Source organism: Micropterus salmoides, unplaced genomic scaffold (assembly GCF_014851395.1).
Source record: "Micropterus salmoides isolate LMB-PRFRI ecotype aquatic unplaced genomic scaffold, ASM1485139v1 Ms_hic_scaffold_120, whole genome shotgun sequence".
NCBI lineage: Eukaryota > Metazoa > Chordata > Actinopteri > Centrarchiformes > Centrarchidae > Micropterus > Micropterus salmoides.
In genome coordinates this window covers 1-20,646 of record NW_024040264.1, presented here as the reverse complement: position 1 = coordinate 20,646, position 20,646 = coordinate 1, and the positions used below count along the sequence as shown (strand labels likewise).

General features: G+C 37.4%; 3 protein-coding genes across 3 annotated transcripts; 2 read left to right on the top strand and 1 right to left on the bottom strand.

Moving 5' to 3' along the window:
• Nucleotides 1-1,877: 1,877 nt before the first annotated feature.
• On the bottom strand, nt 1,878-10,219 carry LOC119900051 (calcium and integrin-binding family member 2-like). The gene is made up of 6 exons (XM_038714835.1): nt 9,114-10,219; nt 7,463-7,497; nt 4,285-4,396; nt 2,898-3,045; nt 2,604-2,799; nt 1,878-2,149 (listed from the first exon to the last, which is right to left on the bottom strand). Exons 1-6 carry the CDS (start codon nt 9,162-9,164, stop codon nt 2,128-2,130), a joined length of 564 nt encoding a protein of 187 aa, XP_038570763.1. The 5' UTR covers nt 9,165-10,219; the 3' UTR covers nt 1,878-2,127.
• A 40-nt stretch (nt 10,220-10,259) lies between these two features.
• Nucleotides 10,260-13,601, top strand: LOC119900049 (leucine-rich repeat-containing protein 61-like). The gene is made up of 9 exons (XM_038714834.1): nt 10,260-10,436; nt 11,428-11,523; nt 11,603-11,749; nt 11,856-11,916; nt 12,123-12,208; nt 12,284-12,349; nt 12,466-12,534; nt 12,725-12,850; nt 12,986-13,601. The coding sequence occupies exons 1-9, from the start codon at nt 10,409-10,411 to the stop codon at nt 13,090-13,092; spliced, it is 786 nt and encodes a 261-aa protein (XP_038570762.1). The 5' UTR covers nt 10,260-10,408; the 3' UTR covers nt 13,093-13,601.
• A 785-nt stretch (nt 13,602-14,386) lies between these two features.
• Nucleotides 14,387-19,258, top strand: LOC119900048 (isocitrate dehydrogenase [NAD] subunit alpha, mitochondrial-like). The gene is made up of 11 exons (XM_038714833.1): nt 14,387-14,668; nt 15,193-15,255; nt 15,386-15,469; nt 15,994-16,108; nt 16,632-16,819; nt 17,227-17,360; nt 17,459-17,561; nt 17,703-17,767; nt 18,567-18,651; nt 18,828-18,980; nt 19,066-19,258. The coding sequence occupies exons 1-11, from the start codon at nt 14,639-14,641 to the stop codon at nt 19,156-19,158; spliced, it is 1,113 nt and encodes a 370-aa protein (XP_038570761.1). The 5' UTR covers nt 14,387-14,638; the 3' UTR covers nt 19,159-19,258.
• The last annotated feature ends 1,388 nt before the right edge of the window (nt 19,259-20,646 follow it).

The window sequence follows — 20,646 nt, the reverse complement described above, 5'->3', positions numbered from 1 at the left end:
GTAAGGCCCCACTGCCGCTATGCTGAGCAAGTTTAAGGCACCATCTTAAATCAGAACAAATTAAAACAGACAAGGTCCCATGGAGTGAAATCAGCATGACTTTCACACACTCCTTGGCCACTCTCAACATCAGAAACAGTTGCTTACAGTAATGGCTGCTTTACAGCCCCCAGTATCACATTGCACCAGAAGCTTCTCTGCAGGAATCATAATTAACAGATGTTCTCTGTGAGACCGGTAATTAACAAAGTCACCCAGTCAGCACTGGATTGCCCTGAATATTTGATACTGCCCTCATAAAGGGAACTGGAGAAAATGGGATGAAGAATTAACTGGCTGCTGATGACTGCACACTGCTTAACAAACTTCTAGAGCCTCCTCTGTCAAGTAAAAATAACTTTTAATTTTTCATAGATGGCAGTGTCCCTGAGAGCAATCATACCATCTACCAATGCGGCTCTATTTTATACACTATTTTTTGATTTTGATCTGCATATGCATGTTTTGTTTTTGTCTGCTGTGACACACAAGATCCAGCTTGAACAATTAAACCATCACATAAAACTTGTTGCAGCGTTCGCTATTTCCAGTAGCTAACAGAAAAGAAACTGTACTTGAGAAAAAATGGTCTAGGCAAATTATGGTATTTTGCTTAAGCCTGCAGCTAATGTCCCAATTTCTACTTTGTAACTGTTGCGTATTTGTCAGACTCAGCATCACTTAACTAGGTCATATTTATTTTGCAGACATTTCACTTGGCAGCAAAGACAGATGTGACTCTTAGCACATGTATGGCCTGAATATCTTATTGACTGATAAAATGTTCTGCATGTGTGGCTTCCCAACATCCACTTGAACAGTATGACTTCACTAGTAGAACCTGAGCTGGAAACAAGAACTGTACATAAACCACACAGTACGCTCCATATGTGCCTGATGCAAATTTGTGCCCTGCAGCCCAGAAACCAGGACCCGTTAATCATCAACCAACATGACCATGGCCATTTCCTCCAGCTCTCCCGTTGAGATTAACTGTGTGTGCAGGATGTAATCATTGTGAGTGCTGAACCTGCCTAACAACTTATTACAGCTCATATGATGGGCTATGCAGAGGCACAGTCATTTTCAGATCTTTACTGTGCACACCCTTGATCATCATGGGTGGGTGGGTTGAGGGGAACTGGTTATATGAAAGGGATTTTACTGTACTCATTAAAGTTGTAGGTCAGGCCAGCCACTTGAAATGCAGTAGGGTGTTAACAAACAGAGAGCTTCTATATTTAAGTATTATTTCATGCTTTTTCTCAAATGAATTCAGACAAAGTAATTCACTCAGAACACACAGAAAAATACATTTATTCAAAGTAAGACAAATACCTGAATTCACATAAAAAACTGTTACGTGTGTATCCAAAAGATGGCTGCATGTAATACCTCATGATAATGGCTGAGGCAGAAAATGGAAGCTACCAAAATGAGTTCAGAAGACAGAACCCTTCGTTTAACTGGATAACAGTTAAGATATGATTGTCATCATGTTCCAGTACCACAAGCAAAACACACAACCTAAAATGACTTAAAGCAATACACTGCATGTACAAATATTGCATAGCTCCTATAAAATATCTGTATGCCCTTAATGCCAGTGCTGTGCTTTCTTTTACTTCAAGCTTGTCCTTAGCCTTATAAATACTAAATGTGTAACATATTAGGAAGACTTGACTGGGTATCTCATGTGCAATAATGGTAGATAAGCACATTAAAGAATGCATAAAATGCTTAATAAGCGGAAATCCATCTGGCTCATTACAGATTTGTTTCATTGCTCATTTTCAACATTAAAATGTGGACAGAATAGCAATTTCTTCCCAAAGAGACCGATCAAGGTCAAGCCCTTTTATAGGTTGTAAAAGGAAAATACATCTTCATCTACAGTGAAGAAAAATTCAGTAAATGGAGTATTTAGCTTTCTAACTAAGCAGACTTCACTGAGGCCAGAGGCTAATGCACAACTTTTTTTGACGATGGGAGTGGGAGACAGGCACTGTGCTGTGGCCAGGACAGAGTGCAGGTAGAGTCCTGAGGTTCACCACACTGCAGACTGTGGAAACTTTCCAAGGAGCCCTCTCAGATTCGTATATGAAAGGTACTAGAGTGACAAAAAGAGACAATGTGAGGGACCAACATTGAATCAGTAGTAGTCACTGTGCATGCAAACATACTGACTTACTGTCTATGCGAGTATAAACATACAGGAATCAGGAATAGTGGTGTTGCGTATTTCAGAGGAGATTGACAGTGGTAAGGCCATTTCCATATAAATGAATACGCTGTGGTGGCTCAGGATTAAACTGATGCTGTTAAAGTGACAGTTAATTGATGAAAATTATTACCAGCCATCTGGGTAATGAAAACTGTATGTAAACAGGGAGGTACAACTCACAGGGCTGCAGCATAAGGGGTGATGTATGAATTGCCCATTTTAAAGTGCCACTGATCCCCAAATAGAATGAAGTGTAGATGGAGATAGATAATAGATACAAAAGCTTTTCTTAAAAATATCATATCAAAACATTTGTCTTAAGTGAGGTACATTTAATCACCTTAAAAAGTCCGGAGCCCTAGATATCATATTTTCAAAGTCAGCAAAGGAGAGTTTGTTGTCTCCGTCTAAATCTGCCTCCTCAATGGCTTTCTCACACACAAGCACCACCTCTTCAGGAGTCAACTCCTCCTTCGTCAGCTTATTTAGAGTCTTTTCTAGGTCCTCTTTGCACAGGTAATTATCCACATTGAAATCTGTAGGTAACAGGAGTTGATAGCAAATGAACAAACCATGTCATTTTGTCGGGTTCTGAGAAATTTGAAAAAACTATAATGGATATTTTAGAAATTACCGTATATTTTGAAGGCATATATGGCCTTGAGTTCCCTTGGAGCCATTTCACTGAGGACTGAGAACATGTCCACAAATTCATTGAAGCTGAGATTCCCCATCCCGTCCTCTGAGAAAGACTCTACAATCCTGCTGCGGAATGGGTTTTCCTACAGGTGAAGGGGACTGCATCATTTACACACATCACACACATCAATGTTAATGGTGGTACACATTAATGTAAATAAAAGATTCACTTAAATATATGCCATGTGATTTGGATAAGAAAAACAAAAACCTAAAGAAAAATACCCTGAAGGAACTACAGGTGTCATGATCTTTCGTTTTTACATGCGAGTAAATGAAATGTGAATGTCAGTTTCACATATGAGCTGCAGAGGTATAAACTGCTAGGTTTATTCTGCTGATCACAGGGTTCAGCTGAAAAAGGCTGACTCCCTCTCTTCGCTTGCATCGTGAAGCCAATATTTTCTCCTCCATTGCTTAACCACAAGTTGCTACTAAGGGATTTTATATCCCAGGTAATCAGCTGATTTGATACAAGGAATAAATCCCCACTGAAGGACAGGCCTTCAGAAGACACTCTCACTAATTCTGTGAACAATTACAAGAACAAAACAAGTACAGCTGATTTCCTTAGGGTGGTTAGCATGTTTGAGCCCAATACAAGCTCAGCAAAATAAGTCACAATCAGCCATCTAAAGCGGTGCAGTTTTAACTGTGTGCACTCAGTCCACTCCATTCAACACAGCTCATTAATCCGAGTAGAAAATGTAATTATGAATCTGTAGAGGATTTGACTTTGGGTGACTTTGTGTATTATCTTGGCCTCATCAATCATATTATCAGTGGCCTCCATTTTCCTCCCACCATCCTTACAGGCCCTGCAATCATGTGACAGTTTAACAAGCAAGGACCAATTATGCCCAAAGCAAGGACACTCTATATGAGTCTATGTTCTAAACCCTTGGTGGACGAGGACTCCATATAAAATTGTGCGGTCGTCGTGTCTGGTGTGTTTGGAGAAAAGTAGAGGTAAATGCAGCTGTGATGTTATGCAACATGCCTGTCAGGATAGAGAGACTGAGCGTTTCATGACACATTAACTTTCATAAGCTCACAGACTGTGGTGTCACACAATCAGATCAGTGGTGATGACGGTTAAAAATCAATTTCCTCCTCTTAAAGAATTGATTAGGTTTCTGCCCGCATGGGCAGTGGGTGCCACGTTTGTTTTAGAGTGTTCTTATAGCACAATCCAAAATAAGAAAACCCAATACCAGTACATGCTGCTGGTGAAAAATAAAGTACAGGTAAAAAGAAGTTGATACTTAAGGAAAATGTTTACAAGTTACTACATAGGACTTGCATCAATCGTTTTTTTTTACCTTCAACTCTGGCATGTTGACTATTAAGGCTAACGGCAGTTTACAATCAGGATCATTGGTGTAGTCCATTGGTACAAGATGTGGCGCCAACTCATGGTATCTGCCGTGCAACCTAAAAATAAAAAGACTTCATGAACAATTGTATTTCTTTTTCTGCTTCTGGCTTACTGACTTTTAGTAAATAAACAACATGACGACTACTAAAAAAAACACAACCTTGACCGTTACTTTAATACCTGAAACTTAGAAGAAGTTTCTGGCACAACAGATGTTATAAGATGATTTAATAAGCTATTAAATAGCACAGATGGAGTGTAACAAATATGGAATGGACATATATAAAACAGAAACATGACCAAAAAATGAATGGTGTGGGGGGGAAACATGACATAAAAACAACAACAGAACAATCAAATCATTCTTTAAACACTATTATTCCTCTTTTTAACCTTTCTCTCTTTATCTCTCCTGTCCTTCTCTTATCTTGCACTGTGGAATTTGTGAAATTTTATGCCTTTCATTATCGAGAATAATGTCAATAAACTGCACGGAGGCTGTATGAATGATAAACACATGATGTCGGGAAAGTCGGTGCTTATCTACACTACAGTGGCCCTTTCACACTGTCATGTTGTACCTTCGTTGCCAGAGCAGAGCCATTTCTCAGCAGGGAGACTGGTCTTAGAGGACAAATGCATTACAATTAAATTAGATAAACCTGTCAAAATGATGGAGTTTCATTGGTACACTGCAACAAATGAACAAGTAAACCTGCAGTACTGATGCACTGTGACACTTCAAGTGTTTGGATCTTATAGCTTCTACCAATTTAAAGATGTTAGTAAGCTTACTGATTAATTTCCAAAACTACTAATCTAGTGCTAACATTGATATATGACATACAGTCAGTGACCTTATGACCATCAGTGATAGCCTGTTTGTTTGATGTTACATATCTGTGATGAAACCGTTGCAGGCGTTTTATGAAAGTCATAAAGTATAGGACCCAATTATGCCCTCTACTGATTGTCAATTTTTGTTTCCAATCCAATGATGGCCTTGGAATCAATGTTAATTCAATATCACAGATGAGGTACTTGCACACTATTTGTTAATAAGTGAAAACTGATTAATTACACATACTTTGCTTTGTTGGAAAGATAAAAGCAGCATAATTGGGAAAATGTAAGGCCTAAAGCTATTTGTATAAGTAGGATCAAAGAAGCATGTTGTGTAATATGTTAAACTTTAATCGTTCATTAATTCTTGATAGTTTGTGTAATTTTAGATGCAATTTTTTAGATGCAGCACCAAGGAAAATAATTTTTAAAACAGCCTTTCCTGCACATACAGCGTAAGGGCAAATCAGACCCCAAAATCCCTGCATGCCTGGAATCACAAAACTGTCATCCTTATCTAATGTTACACTGCAACTTTCTTGAGTATCAGCATTTAATTACTTTAAGTAGCTTTTTATCTTCCAACATCTAGAAGATAATGAAACGTGAGCATTGTGGGTCAATTCCATTAAAAAGCAAAACAAGCGATTTGTTAATTTATTCCTGTCATCAAGGGGGTGATTGACAGGAAGAGAGAAATGAGCCATGCAACCCAAGCTAAATCATGATACCTTGTGCAATCACTAAGAGTAGATTTATATTTATTTCATTTTTTTAATTGTTGAGGTTGCCCTATGCCGAAAGAGGAAGAAATGTGACACTTCATTGGGTGGCATTGAAAACAACACCACAGTCAAAAGGTGAACATGACTTTCAAAGGTTTAGGTAACATAGTGACACTGCTGCAGGACAGAACCTTCTAGATCTTCATTCACAAAAAACTTTTTTAAATTTTTTTTTTAATTTTACTTATCACATGCACCAACAATATAAGCACATGTTGTGCAATTCACAGATGTAATTACATTTGTCTATTATGCTTCAGCTTGTTCGTATTTACTGGGATGTTCAGTTGATGTGGAGATACAAGAAGATAATTAACGGGGTGGATGAGCGGATCATTTAGGATGTCAGTCTGTACAAGGAAATCAAGGTTCAATCCCTGGCTCCCCCTAGTTGCGTGTCAAAGTGTCCTTGGGCAAGATACTGAACCCCGAATTGCCCCTGGCGGCTATTCCGCCAGTGTATGAATGAGTGTGACTGGTGAATGCAGATGTAGTGTAAAAGCGCTTTGAGTGGTCGAAAAGACTAGAAAGGCGCTATACAAGTACGGAGCATTTACATTTACATTTTAGTAGCTACCAAAAGATAAATGACAGTATACTAATTCTATTTAATAAATGTTCGTTTTGCTTTGGACTTCCAGCTTCATATACTTGTTTTTGTATTATCTGACACTTCATCAAGTGAATCTATTAACATTACCCAATAAAAACATTATTTAGGCTTTCTGGCTAATATTTTGATGATACTGACACATTACTTACACATTACAGTTTGCATGTGCACAGAATACAATTTAAAAAAAATCTGATAAATATCAATTATAAGATTTTTCAAAATGCATAATTTTCTCTCTACAATTGCAACAGTACATATGCTGTCTAAAATGATGGATGTTTAATAATCAGTCAATAGTGGATTGTTTCATTACCACATTTGATTTATTCACATTTCAAATTTAAAGTTGTAAATCATTCTAATAGCAAACAAACTGTGTTCCTGCCAACCTTTGCTCTTAAGCAACCAACACACATGTTGTGTTGTTGTTTTATACTGCAATTATAAGACAAATAATGTACTGTTTCTGAAATCAAATTGCACTAATTGGTTCTACAATTCTACTGTCATCTTAAGTATGTATGTCAGATATCATTAGAATTAAAATGTACAGCAAGTACTTGTATCTTCCCCTTTTTGAACAGTGTCCAAATATTACACATTTTAGCCAAAGTAATCAACTACAGCATTACGTTTCCCAAGTGGTAAGCAGCCTGCTCTGTGGACTTGGCATGACTCACATATGTTCACATCTAGTATTACATGCCTAGCAAAATCAGTGTCCACTTAAAGCACAGGAACAAAAGGGAATAAAGACAGTACCTTTTAATAACATTATTATGTGTGTAATCTAATGGTTAGAGCAGGTGGTTTACAACTGACAGTACATTACAGAGCAATGCATCTGACTCAAGAGGCAGAGTTGATAAAATTCTTACCGCAGAATTTCTTTGCGAGTGAAAAACGTACAGTCCTGCAATGAAAGCAAAAAAAAAAAACATGTCAAACACAAATATGAGAAATTTAGTTAAATATTTGCATCTTCTCCAAAAGGCCCAAACTCAATGATACATCTCATTAATGACTCAATGACACATCTCTGAGTCATCCAAAATAACATTGCTTTTATTGCTTTGAAGTCATGTGAACAACCCTGTCAGTGCTTGTCGAGGTGTCTGGTATCTCATAAATGATGATGTGTGTGGGTGCTGTCACCTGTCACTTGCAATAGGAACGATGAGGCATAGGGAACATGAGCTGCTGCTGTCTGACAAGCGTGTGTTGACACACACATTATCCAACAGCACTACTGGGGGTATTTCATTTACATTTTCCCTTGTATCCATTCTCTCAGAGTTGTTTGTGAAAAGCAGAGCGCAGCAAGCTGAGCTCTACAGACAATGTGATTAACAAAAAACCCTCTTCACTCCACGTCCACTCAAGTCAAAACAGGTCCACTGACGATATCCGTCTGTGTCTGAGCATATGTGAAGCAATCCATCTACTAGCCTCCATCATGTCAGATTACACCATAAGTAAAGCCTACATATATAAAAGGTAGTAAAGTAGTGTTGGTGAACAAAGAAAACACTGAAGCTCAGTAAGTTAATGTCAAATTGGGTGTTAAATCTTAAATATTTGATCCCAAAAAAATAAGATATAAAATGAACTGATATCCAAGAGGCAAAATAATTACTATGGCAAACAGAAAGCAACAGTGTTCTAATAAGGCTTTTTAAAGAGAAGCCGGAGTAACCAGAGAGGCCCTTGAGAAAACTGTCTCCTGAGAGTAGAGTTTCACATATCACACTGGCTTGGCATCAATTATTAAGTCCACACCTAATCACATGATAAACCTGTGCAAATGAAGACATATTTCTTCACAGGAAAAGGTCAGATCTTCTCAGATGGGGACACCTTCTGCTACTTTCACCTATCAAGACTATGTAAACATTTAAACAGTGGAGTCATAACTGATCACACTTTAGTAGGTTACTGATGATTGCCTGTCATTAACTGATGGGAATCAGGAGCACCTGCCTGAATCACATTGAGGTCAAATGGTAGCCTATAAATGATCAGTATTGAAAATCTTTGCTTTTTGCTCTATTTCACAAAATGTGCAGTATTTTTATTTATTTATTTTTACTCATTAAATCCAAGACACATGGGGTTCCACTGGCACGAGTGACTTGACCAATATCAGGCGAAAAAGATAATTAATAACGTATGACACCACTACTACTACTACTACTACAAATAATAATAATAATAATAATGATAATGATAATAATATTAATAATAATAATAAGAGAAGAGCAATTTACATGTCATGGGAAAAAATTCATGCATCACAATGCTGTATAAGGATAGTTCTTTACTAAGGCCTCACCTTTTACTCCACTCTGTCCTGAATGAACTGAAATTAAACTTAAGGTCTAAACTGTAGATCTCCATTTACATACAGAGACAATCCTAATGGATTACAAGACGTTCTTTTATGCTTTAACATGATTTTTCTTGGACATATAGTCTATATCAGGCCTATATGACCCAACATGCTGCAGGTAGGCGAGCGAGCGAGCTTACCTGGTAGGCATCAAGTTGTTCGTCGGTGAATATTGTTTGCTTATTACCCATCTTAATCAAATCATTTGTTGCGTGTACACATTCCCAACACTGAACGTCCGAAGCCTTTTCTCAATGAAAAGCATTTAGGGGGTCCTCGGAGACGAGGTCTCCGCTCGACGACGTTGCAAACTCTTACAAAAGGTTGTTGTCCTCACGGGAGATCCGCCATGACTGCAAAACGTAGGGGGCGCATAAAAACATGAAAAATGTGGTACGAAAGGTAGGAGTAGTGTCCAGTTGTGTCAGAGCGTGGAGGTTGTCTGAGGAGTCCAAGAGCTGCAAACTGATCTGCTTCTCTTTAAGCACCAAGCTGCTGTCCACCGGCGTCAAGACAAACCAATAACACCTCAGACAAATAAATAAATAAATACATGTGAACTGCAGGTTGCTATCAATGAAGATGCTCTCAACTACACTGTAGGGCAACTTAATGTTGATAAAATTGACATACACCTCCCCACTAACCTAACATCACATGTAATAGCCTAATGCTACAGCTTTTTGATCAATAAATAATACTATATTTTGTTTCTAAACTTTTTTTCTAAGTATGGTAACTTCAGATATAAAGTAGCAGAGTATAGGCTAATATTTCCAAGCATAAATAAATTGTAACGTTAGATTTCATTCTGATGAGTGGAAGCATAAAGTAGCATCAAATGAAAATATTCAAAGTGCAAACTATTTTGTAATGACATGCAGTGGCTGAGTAAACATAGTTACTTCCCATCACTGGTAGTGTACAACACAACCTAAAAAGACGTCCGATTCTGGACTTTGCGTGCGCATGAATTTCAAATCGATTTAATTTACTTCGATTTACAATTATTTAAAGTACACTACCGTGTAAAGTTGACTACCGCAGATCCATTAATTAAACCCGTACAATAATTATTTTCGACATTGCTGTAACAAGAAACAAACTTTTAATTGACACAGAACCTGTTGCACGGAAGAAACAGCTAGCAAAAACAAATTTTCCAGCCACATCTTCATCTTCCAGCGCCCTCTAACACAGTGTGCTGCCTCTGTCTGTGCGTTGTGCTTAGCTGGACTGCAGAGACTGTCCGTCTCATCCACCTGCGTGCTATTGCAGCACAGCAGTACAGTGAGCGTGTCCTGCCTACACCCCAGGACAGATGCCAATTTCACATTTCCCCAAAATAACCACTGCCTTGCCTTCCCACTGAATTGGTTAAAATCAACGCTTTTGATTGCGACAGGTAGCTTTCCAAGTAGCAAAGTTGCCCACGATGGACTCTAAGCGAGATAAAGACCAAGGTAAGTTGTGATGGATAGCTTGTTGCTACGTCGCCATGCTAGCCACTAGCGGCTCCTGCTAGCTAGCTGTGGCTTTAAGCTTAGCTGTAGCTAACAACGTATCGACCGTTACGCAACATTGTACGTGTGTCACCATCAGAGGAAAAGTGAAAAATTACCATTTCATTAAATAACCCACCCACTTTCATCCGGCTGAATCATCCTCATGAAACCACCCAGCCGCTGCCCCACGATGCTCATAGCTAAAACACAGGTCGCTGCCAACACTATTAGCTAAAAAACATTTACTGGTGGCCGAGTGTCAAGCTAAGCTAAACACCATTAGGTTTATTTTGTAGGTGTTAGTTAACATACGCAAGGTGTGTGTTTGGTGGCCCTACTGGTCCCACCCACGACCGTTCCCCCCATTTTGTAGTGGTGTTATAATAGTACTTTGCCAGCCAAGCCTTGTAAAAATTACATATAAAGTAAATTATTTAGTATTAAATGAAACAAATAGCCCACGACACCATCATTTTTGGTTAACCTGATGAGTCTTCAGTGACGTTGTTCTCCTCAGGGAATCAGTGTTTCGTGTATGCAGGCTCATGAAAGAGTATTCATGTGTAGTTAAGAGTTAGGGACTGATTCTGCCTTAGGAAACTAAACTAAACATAACTTCCCCCATTGTCATTCATGCATGCAACTGGCGATCCAGTACTGTTACAGGCGTAGCGAAGAACAACACATCTGCCTGTTTGTGACAATTTGTCTCTGGAGCTTGCAGAGGAAAAGCTCAGTTTGCTGCCCCATATGAAATTCATAGTCTGCTTGACGTGGTGTTTACTACATAGAGATGATTGCATGGGTTACTTGATTGTTCCAGTGTAAAACAGAACAGACATACTGCTTCCAGCATTCTGCTTTTGCAGCACTGACTCACAAATAAGTGTGTTGCATATGTAGGAATAGATATTTTTATGCTGCGGTCTTATTTCTCTGATTCTTTCAGATGCAGACTATGAGAAGATAACTGCTGTGCTGCTCAAGTCACGAACAGGAGAATTTGATTTGGAGTCAATACTGTTTCTCAAATTGAGAGGTCTTGGTAAGATTTATTTTATATACCACTGTTTAAGCCTTCAAAAGTGTCCACATTGTTTCTAATAAATAATTGTGTCTCACAGGAACACATGATCTTGGATGCATTGGGGAGTGTATGAATTTGGAGAGACTGGACCTCTCTGGAAATAACATCACAAATTTAGCACCTCTAGCATCTCTTCGGCTTCTTTCTGTACTCAATGTGTCTGCCAACAGGATTTCCAGTTTAGGTAAGATTTCAGGAGCAATTTATTCTTTATTTCACTTATCAAGGAGGTCTCTTTCATGAGTAGAATTTGATTTTTTAATGTAATGTAATTGCTTTTGTCATTTCAGAGCCCCTGCGCAGTTGTGACAGTTTACAGAACTTAAACGTGGCTGGTAATATCATATCCAGGTATCACTATATAACTTTTGACCAAATTCTCACCCTAGATGAATAAAGTTGTGAATATTTCACTAATTACAATGTTACATATTCTACAAACAATTAAATGTCATTGATGTTAAACATAAAAATAGTTTGCTTCTAATAATGTATTTTTAATACTTTAATAAATTTGTTATTATAAATCATCTTTTACCTGTTTTGTTTTTCAACAGCATTGAGAGCCTACACTGCCTTCAGTCTTTGAGAAAGCTAGAAAATATACGTTTTAAAGACAACACTTACAATTACACTAATCCAGGTAATTATTTGTTATTTGAAAACAGTGGATGAAAAATCTTGATAAGTGAAATCACAATGACTTTCTCTACATCAGTGTGCAGGAACGCAGCATATAGAACCATAGTTCTTGAGATGTTCCCCAACATCAAGGTGCTGGATGGTAAGATATATTTTCTTTTTATTTAGTCATTTGCATAACATAACTCTTAGACCATGTTGAATGTGTTCTTGGATTTTGAGATCCCTTTAAAAAAAAAACATCTGTTTGAACTGTAGGTGAAAGAGTGGTTGGACGTGGGAGTGACTTGTACCAATTATGCAAAGACATTGATGAGACCATCAAAGGTACATTTGTTAACTAGTGTGTGATGACTTGTTAAAACACACCGTTCATCAGATTAAGTTCAGATGTTGAATGTAGCAATTTGTCGTGAATACACAATCCTACAATGGCATTACTGACATTGTTGTGTTGTAGTTGTTGTTTGCACTTTAAATTACTAACCAAACTGTTTTTCTTTCTTTAAATGTTTAGCCGGTTTATACAAGAATGGGCAGCTTGTTGAACATCCTGATTGCAAACCATGGGTGGAGGATAGTTACTGGGAGATAAAGAGATCAAACAATGCCATTATTGATGAAGCCTACAAACAGTTTAACGGTAAGAGGTTCTCTGTAGGGCTGTATTTATTAAAGAAAAGTGTTGCATGTGATCTAACCAGTTGTCGACTCAACTATGTTGTGTTCACAGTGCGGTATCATATATAACCCTTGCCCTACATTTATTTTTCTACAGATGTTCTTCATGAATGCAGACTCCTCAACAACAGAGCCACTCATGTCATTTCGCAAACTGAAAGATCGATGAGCCTGAAGAAGCAGCCAAAGCAGTATGCCATTTGAGTTGGGCTATTTTCAACACATTTGTGTGCAACCTTTAGCAACTTTTTTGTTGTATGATCTACCATGGCCAATGTACTGTAGGTTTCTGAAATGACTAAGCTTTATCCAAGTGCTTGATATGTATTATAGCCAGACACACATGCTTTGTGTTGCATTTGTTATAATTGCATCACATCCTAAGCGCTGGGTAACTGACATACATACATGTAAGTGGTTTGAAAACCTTTATCCATACTGACTCCCCTCAGTTTGGTGCATAGATATCTTTACTTGCACAGTGTGCATTTTGTACCATGTTCAGCCTGCATTTATGCTGAGACCTATGCTGCTTAAGAATTTCTATAGGTTTAAGTGATTAAGAGCTTTTTTCCATTTGGCATTGCTGGATAATTTGGGGAGTGCCATGCTGTATGCTTTCTTGTAAGTTTTGCAAAAAGTGATTGAATGATTGTTTCAGCTGTTTCTACTTTACCATTTTATACCATAAAGTTTATTATGTGTACAATCAACTTGTGGAAAATACTGTGTTTATAAAGGTGTACTTCACATGTTTGATTTTTACTCAAATCTACAAAGTCTACTTTGAGGCAACTGATACATATATACTTTACACTTGTTGTACATCCAGAGCCAAAGAACATGTGTATTAATAACATGGCTTAAGGAAAGAAATAAGCAACCTGTAGTATTTACCCCTGGAGTTTGTCTACTCTCAGTAGCAGTCCACTGGCGCCACCTGCTGGTGGTAATTGTCCAGCAAAACTAAATCAGAATCAGCTTTATTGCCTAAGTATGTCTACACATGAAAATATTTGATTCAGGTTTTAAGTTGCTCTCAGTGTAGGGCTACTTACAGATAGTTTCAAGAACAATTAACATGAAGCTACAGATAGACATACAGCAAACACAAGGACAACAAAGATAGGTAAAAGTAGTCAGGACTATAATATTTTGTATACAATAGGTAAAAAAAATAGGCATATACCGGTATATAAAATAACCAAAACAACATACAGTCTATACACAAGTTAATATTTCTGTAGATTGTAAACAAATAAAAAGGGATAGATACTGTGTCATTTAACAGTCATGTTAAGATATGCACGGACAGCGTTCAGGATAATATTTGACAATGATGGATGATATGTAAACAATATAGTTCGCCCGTTTATGGTAAAATATTATTTTTCCTTTGGAAAGCTTGCATTTTGTTGAGTTTGTGGTTTTACTGGACGCTTTATACATCCATGCTCCAAGTCACTTCCGCAAAAAACCTCAGTGTTTATCCCGGAAGACGTCTAGGGTAAAGGGAATCTGGTTGTTTGTGTACAATTGTTCACCATTATAAAATAAATTTAAGTACATAATTGAACGTTACTACTTTAAAATAATTGGAATTTTCATTATTCGTGACTTTATGTAATGTGTAAATTAGTTTGATAAGGGTTTATTTGGGAAGAAAATCGTTCAGAACGGAAATCGGCTTTGGCTAGTGATTGGGAAGCTTGACAAGTGCTGCAGCTGCTGTATCGACCTTGGCTGGCTGATGATGGCAGGGAAGGCTTGGAGGTCAGCGGTATGTACGGGAAAACATGAAATTGTTAAACTATTGCCCCACACGCATGGCACTGTGTTTAAGTCCATCAACTGACGTTAGGTTATTGTCGTTCACACAGTCACAGACAGCAGGGATACCAGAAACAGCTCAGTACCTACCCAGCTAGCAAGCTAGGCGCTAACGCACAGGCTACGTGTATGCAGTTACTATAGTAACCGGACTCTTGACCGCTAATTAGCCAATAAGCTAGCAAAATCAAGGCACAAGATGTTTTAAGCATAACTTTACCTATAAAACCTTTTTATATACAGTCTATGATTAAAACGCTAACTATCCTCGCTGCGTCAGACCGCCTTTGCTACTGTACGTCTGCAATTCAACTGAGCAAAGATAACCTATGCTGTGAAATGTTGCACTTTTCCTTTTTGTCATCTACGTCAGTTTGCCCTAAATTCTAGTTGTCTTTGCCCGTGATGATGGTGTTTATCACTTGCCAAGACCTGCATGTATGCCTTTTAAACCTGTCCCTTTTTGATTGTCAGGTGTCATGGGTGGTTGGAGCTTTGAAGAAAGAGACTCCACAACCCAGGACGTTCACCCGTGGGGTATGAATCTTTCCTTTAGAGCTACAGCGAAATGTTCTTAAAGATTTTTTAATGTAATTTCTTAAACATATTAAGTTGTGACTATCTCTGAAGTGCATAATTATTCTTGTGTCTTTGTTCTGCCTCACAGATTCAAACTGTTACTTTAATCCCTGGCGATGGGATTGGCCCAGAAATCTCCACTGCTGTTATGAAGATATTTGAAGCAGCTAAAGTTAGTTCTGGAAAAATAACATTGTTCACCAGGAACATTAACAAACAAAAATAAACATTATCAGGAACATTAACAAACAAAATAATTTTTGACGTGTTCCGCATTGTATAGCACCTTTCTAGTCTTCTCGACCACTCAAAGTGCTTTTACATTCGCATTCACCATTCACACACATTCATACACTGAGCCTAATTTCTCAAACAGAAACTAACATTCACACATATTCATACACTGGTGGAACAGCCACCAGTGAAAATTCGGGGTTCAGTATCTTGCCCAAGGACACTTTGACATGCAGCCTGGTGGAGCCGTGGATTGAGCCACCTTCCGATTAACGGACAACCCGCTCTATCTCCTGAGCCACAGCCGCCCCACATGGCATGAGATAACACTTTATTTGTATCAATCCAGCACTGATACTCAACAAAAAAAGTCAGATCAAATCAGAATCATATTTAAAGTCTTAAAAACGGCATGCTGTAAACTAATGTAGGGATTTTGCTGTGCATACGTGTTTTATCTAGGCACCTATTCAGTGGGAAGAGAGAAATGTTACAGCCATCCAAGGACCTGGTGGCAAGTGGATGATCCCTCCTGATGCCAAAGAATCGATGGACAGGAACAAAATTGGCCTAAAAGGTAACCTGCTTTCTACACTCAAAATTACTTTAATAAAAATGGGATTAATTACCAATAAGTTATGGTTGATGGTGATCTGCTCATATATATTTTTTCAAGCGACTAGAAATCTCTATCCCAGTGGCTTTACCCCGCAGTAAAAAAATGGGAAGTGGAATTTTTATGAAAGTTTTATAGATGTAAATTGGACTCGCCAAACCTAAGAACCTACAGGCCCAATAAAATAATTACATCATTTTGATGGGAAGAGGTTTTTATAAATAAGCAGATTTTCGACAACTTTCATTTGATGGGCACCAGCTTGTGTCAGGTTCTGCCCCCTACTCAGCCATGATCGGCAGAGGCAATTTATACTAGCCAATCAGAGGCAGAGTTGTCTGGAGGGGGGAAAAAAACACGTAAGTGTACATTATTGTTCACTACATTTATGGCAAATTTGTTAAGATCTTATCCCCTTAATATAGTTTCTTTTTGTGTTGGCAGGTGAACTAGTAAATAATTTGAATTACTTACCAATCTGCAGGTCCTTTAAAGACACCAATAGCTGCTGGCCATCCCTCTATGAACCTGCTGCTGAGGAAAACCTTTGACCTGTATGCCAATGTGCGCCCCTGTGTGTCTATGGAGGGCTACAAGACTCCCTACACTGATGTGAACCTGGTCACCATTAGGGAGAACACTGAGGGAGAATACAGTGGGATTGAACATGTGGTAAGACCTTTTAAAAACACATTACTTGTCTAGTTGTTACAATTTATAGTTTTTATTTGATGTCTCAAATGATCTCTCGGGGTGGTGATGGCGCAATGGATAAGACCATGCCTTTGGTGGGAGAGACCCGGGTTCAATCCCCCACTGTGACCCATCCACCATTGTGTCCCTGAGCAAGAGCTCCAGAGGCGTGCGACCTCTGACATGTATAGCAATTGTAAGTTGCTTTGGATAAAAGCGTCAGCTAAATGAATAAATGTAAACGTCTCATTGTATTTTTTTAATTCCCCAGCACGCACGTTTTGATATTTAGTAATAAAATCTGTTAATACTTTGATTTTGATATTACTGAAATACTATAGTTTACAGATTTTACCAAAATCTTTCTTGGATTTGTATATTTTCAGATTGTTGATGGAGTTGTACAGAGTATTAAGCTCATTACAGAACAAGCCAGCCAACGCATTGCAGAGTATGCTTTTGAATATGCCAGAAATAATCAGAGGGCCAGTGTTACTGCTGTTCACAAGGCCAATATTATGTAAGTCGTAGTCAGTACAAATTACTTTCAAGTAACTTATCATTTTAAAGCTTTTTCATCAAATTAAATGATGTTTTTTTTATTTTATTGTTTTATAGGCGCATGTCAGATGGGCTTTTCCTTCGAAAATGCAGAGAGGCTGCTGAAAAGCACAAAGATGTCAAATTCACTGAGATGTATTTGGATACTGTGTGCCTTAATGTAAGTCCCAAGAGTTTTTGCTATGAATTTTTTTTAGTGTGTATAAATGTTTTAGTTTGATAAGAAGCAATATTTTGTTTAATATTTTGCATATTTAACATTCATAATTAATCGTGGCATTATTTATACCTGTTTTAACAGATGGTACAGGATCCCACACAGTTTGATGTATTAGTGATGCCAAATCTGTATGGCGACATCTTGAGGTAAAATACAGTAAGATGCCATGTTCTCCGTTATTTTTGTGCATAATTAAATTTGACCAAATCTCAACATATTGTTGTGGTTGATTTTCTTCTTGCTCATCCCTCAATAACTTTTAATAAAAAAACCTATTAGGTTCATAGGAACAAACAATGAGAAACAGGAGAACAAAACTCTCTACTTCATTTAGTACAAAGTAGTTTATTCTTGAGTTTGCAGAAAGTAATGTACAAGTCTGGAATATGAAGGCTATGGGTTCAGAATGCATCTTTAAACCTCACAGTCTCCTTCCTATTACGCTAATTATTTACTCTCTGATTCTCAGTGCTTCATATTGTCTTTGATTAAAATAAATACATCTATGTTATTATTTACTACACACAATTTCTTCAACAGAATTTACTGTGCCAGAAAACGCAATTGTTAATACAGAAAATCCTCTGTTTGTATATTCATGTACTGTACACACTATTGTGTCAGTGTAAAATTGTGTATTGTGTACAATGCTAGTATTAACAAAAAATAACAATGTTTAACAAATGTCAAACAAAATTCAAACTTAATTCAAAGTATTTAGACTAATGTGTACTGTAATAATTTAACACCAGTGAATAGTAAAAGGTGTCTGAAATGTCACTAAATATGAAGATGTTATGACATATGATTTGTGGTGAGGATGTCAAATAGCACTGAAATTATCTGCTTCAATTCAAAATGTTGTGTCTGTGTACATGAAATCTAATTAGCAAGGTGAAGATATATGCACAAGAATTTCTAACTCTTATCTGTTTACCATTACAGTGATCTTTGTGCTGGACTAATTGGAGGACTTGGAGTGACCCCTAGTGGAAACATTGGTGCCAATGGTGTTGCCATATTTGAGTCGGTATGTTCTTTTTTATTCACATTAGTCAGACCCCTTTTTCTGGTTTCACAATTACTCCCATAAATCAAAGTAGAAGTTTCATAGTTGAAATTCACCCAAACATATAAAAGTTTTAAATTAGGGTTTTATATAAATATTAACCATAATGATGGATTGTGATTCATTTCTACTGTCAGGTTCATGGAACTGCCCCAGATATAGCAGGAAAAGACATGGCCAACCCCACCGCCTTGCTGCTCAGTGCAGTCATGATGCTGCGGCACATGGGCCTGCACGACTACGCCAAGAAGATTGAGACTGCTTGCTTTGACACCATTCGAGACAGACAGGTAATCTTTGCAAGAAATGAAGACTCGCAGTTTTGGTATAAAGTTCCCATTTCAGTCCATAATGCTTTTGTTGTCTGTCTTCAAGGTTCTAACAAAAGACCTAGGAGGAAACTCCAAGTGCTCAGAATTCACTGAAGCAATATGTCAAAGTGCGGAATATGGACTAAAAGGATGCTAAAGGGGCCAGGAGTTAATTGTTAGGGTTAAGGTCTCTTTATCTCAATATGTCATGTTGTATCTGCACATTTTAAACCAAAATATGTATTATTTTTAAAAACTCATGAGTTTGAGATTCATTACAGAAAAAAAGCCTAACTGCTTGTCCTATCTTGACTTAAGTTTGAAAAATAGGATGATTTTTCTATTACAGAACCAATTCCTAAACTCATTGCTGTGTCATATCCTATCTCAGTCAGCAGAGGAGGGGACACACCACCTTTTTGGAAAGTTTCTTAGAAGGTATCGGTGCAGGATTTGAATAAGAGTACTGCCGAACATTCAAAACAATTATGATAAACTTTGTCAACAAATATTCATCTGTAAAATTAAGTAAAAGCTTTTTCAGTCCTTTTTCCTCAACAAAATTAAAAAATAAGTTCATGTAATTTAAGTGAATAAAATCAACATTTATTGAATGTTATATTGTTATTGAACAAAATTATATTACGATAATTATTGCATTTACATTTATCTGACACTTTTATCCCAAATTTTATTTGCTATACATGTCAGAGGTCACAGTGGGGAATTGAACCCTGGGTCTCTCACACCAAAGGCAGGCGTCTTATCCATTGCGCCATCACCACCTCGTATTGTTATTGTTTTATTGTCCAGCCCACTTTCATTCATATATATTGAAATTGTTCATGTTGTTTAAAAGCTTTATTGTAATTGCCACACAGACCTAACAACAGTGGTACTGGCATTGTTGGTAGTTGTTTTGAACTTATGCCAACCTAACTGAGGATTCTTAGGCAATAATGCAGTTAGGACACTTCTGTAATAGCTAAATTCCTAGCCTAAGATAAATCCAGTTAGGAAACATGTTTCTGTAATATAAAAATCCTAAATGTCATGCTGAACTGAGATAAGATTTCAGACTTAGGAAGTCTCTGTAATGAGGCCCCTGAATGTTATATTTTTTTGTCACTGCACACTCCAAATCACTGTCTTAAAACTCTTGACCAACAGTTACTGTATATGTGATATGTATTTTATTCCTATTCCTAATTGTCTGTTTACTGGCTGAACTTGGCTTCTACTCTAAAGTATTGTGTTTTTGTCAATATATTTCACATTTATGTTTTAAAAAAATTCTGATGGGCTTTTATGATTTCAACATAATTTGGCTACCATAACGTCAAACTGGCATATTTTTGCACTAAGTCTTTTTTTCATGTCATACTGTTTTTCTTGCTGCAAATATCATGAATGTATAAAAGGAATATTACAGTGCTATCAGAATTGCCAGACTTTTTATTTATTGTTATGCAAACAACTCTTATTTGCTATGATGATCAACTCCTGTGACCCCTGTGATTACATTATGCCACAGTTTTTCTCTGAAGTGGTATAAACAATATACTGAATACTGCTAAATATTTTCACAAAATCAGGGTCAGATCCTGTCATGCAACTAACTAGCAGATTTTAAAGCAGTAAAAAT